The sequence below is a fragment of the Nicotiana tabacum genome, chromosome 16, assembly GCF_000715075.1.
Source record: "Nicotiana tabacum cultivar K326 chromosome 16, ASM71507v2, whole genome shotgun sequence".
Classification (NCBI taxonomy): Eukaryota; Viridiplantae; Streptophyta; class Magnoliopsida; order Solanales; family Solanaceae; genus Nicotiana; species Nicotiana tabacum.
The window spans coordinates 18,144,261-18,150,303 of record NC_134095.1 but is presented as its reverse complement, the minus strand read 5'-3'; the positions used below and the strand labels follow the sequence as shown (position 1 = coordinate 18,150,303).

Here is a 6,043-nt window from a genome sequence, read left to right as displayed (position 1 = left end):
AATAAAAGTATGTACTCAAATTCTTGTGTTGATTTTCAACAAGAATTCTGAGTTTTGCTTCCTTTTATAAGCTCCAAACATGTGGCCTCATAAAAAAGAATGACTATTTCTTATTTTCTGAATAATTTAACTTTAAATTATATTTTATTCTTAATCAAAACAAAAAGATTTTAACCATACAAATATTGTATAAAATGTTAAGGCTACAAAAGTTTTATAAGTTATAACTACAAAAGTATTGTGACATATTTAATACCATAAATTTTAAAAATATTTTCTTCTTAATTTTTTATAAAATCAAATCATATCACATAAATTAAAACGGATATAAAAACATAATCGCATAGTTTTCCTAGAGAATAGGCTTATGTTAAATGGATTTTCTAGTTAGCTGATTTCCACTAGCAACCAGAAAATGCTAGTGGAAAACTCTTCAATAAATCCATTGGCCATCGACAGCTCGAGTCAAACCAACTCGCCAAATTCCTTATTGTTTTGCACAACTCCTCAAACGACGTCGTTTCTTTCCACATGTAACCCGTCTCTCCTGGAAACTCTCCCCAGCTCTATTTCCGGGCGTGCGCCACAAACAGCTCTGTTTTTGACGCTTACTTTTTACCTATTTCTTCTTGCCAACACTTTTTTTTTGGTTGTTGGGTAAAGCACCTTCTTATCGACAGATATATCTTAATTAAGGAAAAAAGAAAAGATTTTTTTAATCTGGGGGTTGATCCCAGCATGTGCAGATCGAAAGTACACCTGGATTCATTCATTATTGGATGATTTATTGATTTGGGAAAATTAATTTTGCTCATTTTTGGGTGTAAAGTTTCTCTTTTTGGTGATAATTATTGGAAGTAATATTGGGAAGATATGGCATCGCATTTTGATCGATGGGAGAAAGATCCGTTCTTTTCTGCTGCAGAAGAGGTTCAAGAATCTGCCGACAGGTAAATACTGTTTTTCCGTTTTAATTCCCATATTTTTCTAATTTGTTTTAGTGGGTCTGCGTTGATTTTGTTGGAATCATCATTTAAGTTGGTGTTTTCTTGTATTATCTATGAATTATTGATGGTTAGTGATGCAAAGGTTTAAACTTTATTGGTTTTGACATGTGGGGTTTTGTATTTTTCACTGACATAGATTTTGTTTTCATTTTCAAGAATGGAATCAACTTATAGGACATGGATTCATGCGTTGAAGGATACTTCAGGCAGTTGGAATTGCGACGCGCTTCGCAGGGACCTTAGGACTACCCTTGGCACTGCTAAATGGCAGGTAGGAACCCCCAACCCCTTAAAAAATGAAGTCAAGAAGTGATTTTATTGTGCACATATCTTGTGTAAGGGATATTATTGGTGTACGTGCATAAAGGGTGAGAGCTTAGTTTAATTTGTTGATGGAATTGCAATGCAGTTGGAGGAATTTGAACGGGCAGTTAGATCGAGCTACAATAGTAATTCTGCTGATGATGCAAGAGATAGACACCACGAATTTGTTATTGCAATCGATAGTCAGATTAAAAAAGTTGAAAATTCTCTTAACGAATCAGCTGTTTCACAAGGCAAACCACCACTTCCGTGGGTGCGCTTGGATGAGGGAGAAGTCGATGAACTTGCTGCATTTCTATCTGGGCCGTCCACTTCTTCTGCGGACATAAATTATGCAAAAGTACATGGAATAGAGCTGCAAACAGCCAAGTCCGAAGAGGTTGCAAATCAATCATTGCTAGAGTGTTCAGAGAATCCTACTCATTCAGTGGATGGTGTTCGAGGTGAGGCCATGGACGAGAAGTTTTTGGGCCACCGGAGAACAGCAAGTGCTAGTGCTGACATTGGTGCATGGCAGATTGCAGTCGGTGATGATATCTCCGTCAAAGAACCTGCACCACCTCCTCGCAAAATGCCCAGTTACCAGGGATTGTTGAATGCCGTGGAATCTGTTAAGGAGTTAAAATGGTCCAAGAATGGTTACAGAAAGTTGAAGTCCAACCAAGATTATCACCAAGAAGCTGACAATATATTGCCGCGGACTCAGCCACTGACAAGGGTGATATATTGTTCTTACAGTATCCAAATTTGGAGTACATGACTTTCTTTGGACCATTTTATATTATTACAATGTCGAAATTCTCATTATTTTGTGTTATTAATATCAGTTAGTTCAATACTTGAAAATGGGAATCTGAACAAGTAAAACTACAAAATAACCCTGTCTATATATACTCAAAGTATGTCCATAAAAGATAATGATTAGTATTTTGACGATTTAACTTAAAGCTCCAAACTATATAAAATCAGTTGGACTGTTAAAAAAGAACTATATTCAATCAGTTGGCACAAGTGGAGTATTTAACAATGATCCAGAAATAGTCTTATATTTTTTATATCAATAAATGATGTTAATGTAATGAGATATTGCTTTTACTGCAGGGCATAAACACATGCTATGAGAGGAATAAGAGTTGCCTTGATGGTTGTGATGAATGTTATGATAAGCAACTCTATGGTTGGTATGGTGCCATTCAGCGCCAGCTGCAAAGGTCTCAGTATTACATGCAATATCGTCGACCTGTTCGAATAGTTTTCTCAGTGTTTCTTCTCATTTTCCTGATTGGTGAGTCTGCTAACTGACTCTTCTTTCATCAATTTAACCTTTTGTTGATTCTTTCACCTAGAAACAGCTTTTGAAGAACTAAGAAAAATAAATCTTTATTGTGTATTCTCTCGCTGCTGAGGTTTATCTTCATTTCTTCTGGATTGAGAAAATTATCAATAGATATTGTTGAGATTTCTGGATCACAAGATCCTATTCGGTAGCTAGACTAGATAACTTGTGGTCTGTGCCATAGATGCTTCAGTTTCAAACCTTTTTTCCCTGTTTTGAGCTTGCTTGCGGATTATTATTTTAGGTTACCCATTCTTCTATTTCCCAGTGGATAGAAGTCATTCATATACAACATATAGAACTATTAATTACTATGAAAAAGCTCCAAGTGGGATCTATGTGGATACAATTATTAAAATAAGAGGGCCGTTTCTCTCAAGTGTATATTGGATTGAAAGTCATTTACAGCAAATTATCACAGCCAGTTGTCATAAAAGCTGGATGCTTTCCTCCACCTAGCAGCCTTTGCCAAAACAAAGAACCGACTTTCCTTGTAGTGATGGTATTTGTTCATCTAATCTAAAATCAACCACAAATTTTTTCTCTTCATGCTCAGTTACATAATAGCTCGAGTAACAACTTGAATTTCCTTTTTTGGTTTGTTCATTTATATAACTTGCATTTTTTCTTTTTTTCTTTTTGGCTGAAGTCTTACTGTAGTGATTAAGTTCGTGACATATATCAGCCAATACTGGCTTGTTGCTTTCTTAACTTATTTTTATCACTGGTACCGTTCATTTATAATAGTTCCCTTACAAAAAATTTAATTGATTGGGCCTTCTAAAAAAAGTTGCCTTCTCAAAATTTTTATGGATTGGAGTGAAGGGTGTTAGAGCTCAGTCTGCATTTACACTTGTCTTCTGCTAATAAAGTTTTACCCAGTGCCTGAAAGGGGGAGTGGGTGTATGCCGTATGCAACTTCCCCTTATATTTCTATGAAGAAGTTGTTCCACGCTTCGAACCCATGGCCTATAAGTTACCAAAGGAGCAACTCTAGGGTTATGCAAAGGCTCTCCCTCCAGACTTGTCTCCACTAGAAAGGGAAAAACTTCTCAAAGTGTATAGTGTCATTCTCTTTTGAGCAAGATTTGCATTATTGGGAAGTATACTTATCGTCTGTTTAGAATTTGATAAACTGGATTTTATTTATTCTTTTCTGGTGAAAGCTTTCACGGGTTCCACTCCTTTACTTTTCTTTTCGTCACAGTATGACTAATGATAATCGGAATGAACTTGATTTACATCTTGTTTATGTACAAGAGGCAGCAAGATAACACAGTGAGGTTTCTGAGAGAAAGTTTCAGTAATAAAGGAAGACAAAAAGTTGGACTTAGATATCTTTTGTATAAATTTGGTACTTGCACCAAGAGAGTGAGGAAATTAGTCAAAAGGTAATTACCTTTTTTATCCCCGTAATTTTACTGGATTGCAGCTTTTCCATTAATTAAGCTCCTTTCTTTGATTCTGCTACAGGCCCCTAATAGATATTCCGCAATAGAGAGGTCTACTGAACAGAAAACCTTGTTCTCCTTACGGCCACTCCTTCCAACCAAAAGAAAGAAAAAGAAGAAAGATTACCTGCTTTGTAGTTTCACATGCATTATTTCCTGTGTAGAATAGCAGCCAGTATCCGCAGACACCAAAACAATTAGTGACTTCACAAATCGACTGCCACATCTGTGATGGGATCCCAACTATCATTATTTTGTGGTTGTCTCTGTAGTAAATGCCACTGAATCTTTCAATACGTTATTGAGTTTGTTTCTTGCCTTCTCGCCTCCCCCTAACAGGACCAAAAGAGCATCATAAAATATTGATGCAAAGTACAGTGGTGCAGAAATTCTCATTCCGGATTACCTCAGACATCAACCTCACCACCACTATCTAATTTACTTATACATGTTTGCAACACAGTGCTCATTAATGATTAAACTATGATGTATGCTTTTTCTTGATTGATTTTGTCTGCTAGTCTCTCCCTCATTGTTCCAATGGAGTAATACATTTTCTTCATAAAAAAAAATGGAGTAATACACTTTATTTTACTCATTTTGTGCTCCATGTTGACCTATTAAATTAGAGTGTTGAGCATGGGCAGACTATAGCCCTCCTTACACCAAGTGCTTATCTTCTGGTTGGTGGTTGTTATCCATTCTATTTTCTCAGCCACATGTGTTGGTTAAAAGAAATAGAAGTAGCTCTTTACCCGGTACCCGTGCTGTTGGGAGGTAGCAGGTACCCGGTCAAGTAGTCGAGGCGCGTGTAAGATGGCCCAGGTACCACCTTTCTTGAGAAAAAATGAAAAAGAAAAGAAAGTAGCTTTTTATGGTCTTGTTGAAGCAACCAATTTGAAAATTGGTAGGATGTTTTGAATATTGCCACTTCTTTTTTGAATACTAATCAGTATAACCCAACCTACCTTAACATCTCTGGTATAGTGTGCTCTTTATTTTTGAATTCTATAGTATTATGTAGAGCTATGTCATGTATATTTTACAATATTTGGCCTTGTATATATAGTGTATGCTCGTATTGGTGATGCATTGTTACAGCAGCTTTACGTTGAAACCGTGTCTCAGTCACACATATATCTGAGTTTCATTTGCTAGCTAGGTGGCTGAATAATTGTTATTTCCTGCTGCAGTATTAGTTGCAGTCCATACAATCTGAGCGATGAGCCATTGTTTGTCTCCGCGCAATCAATAAGGTTGCAGCGTTGAAAAAACCTGAGGAGAATGGCCTAGCGCGATCAGTTTTGGCATTACCTTAAAGAGGAAAGGTGTAATTATGTCCAGGACATGGCAAAGGTGGTGCTGGTATCTCAACTTACTTGTACTAATACCTTAACCTCTTTCCTGGCTCCTCATCGGCGTTGCCATTTAATGGAGGCCAAATTCTGTTGTATTATGATATGAATGTTGTGGATTGCAGGTGGTGTTGATTCAATACTGCATCCACAAAAATGAAAGAGCTTAGTTGTATTTGACTTGCTAAATCATGTATATTATTGTATTGTCCATTGATTCTGTATGTTTCTACAATGTGCTTTTTTTCTTTCTTTCCCTTTAAGGGTTTAAACTTCTTACCATTCTTATGCCAATTGTGCATATTGCTCATGTCCAAGCAAATTAAACACATAAATGCACTTGTATATTGTTTCTTTATTCATATTTGTTGAGGAGAGGGGTTTTTTTGGGGGTGGGGGAGATGTGTGGTAAACTTGATTGTGCTTGTGCGCAGGTACATATTCCTGATGTCGTATAAAACTGAACATAATAGTATTATTCTTGGGTGGATATAATTATAGAGGCAATATGAATATAGTTGCTCCTGGGTCCCTAAAATCTTTAATGGAATGTCTTGCGACTAATTTGGA

At 36.5% G+C, this 6,043-nt stretch overlaps 1 protein-coding gene across 1 annotated transcript; it reads left to right on the top strand.

The window, feature by feature from the left end:
- Positions 1-360: 360 nt before the first annotated feature.
- Positions 361-5,686, top strand: LOC107805790 (uncharacterized). Its single transcript, XM_016629874.2, has 5 exons — positions 361-950; positions 1,164-1,278; positions 1,417-2,049; positions 2,433-2,616; positions 5,312-5,686. Exons 1-5 carry the CDS (start codon positions 874-876, stop codon positions 5,335-5,337), a joined length of 1,035 nt encoding a protein of 344 aa, XP_016485360.2. The 5' UTR covers positions 361-873; the 3' UTR covers positions 5,338-5,686.
- Positions 5,687-6,043: the final 357 nt, after the last annotated feature.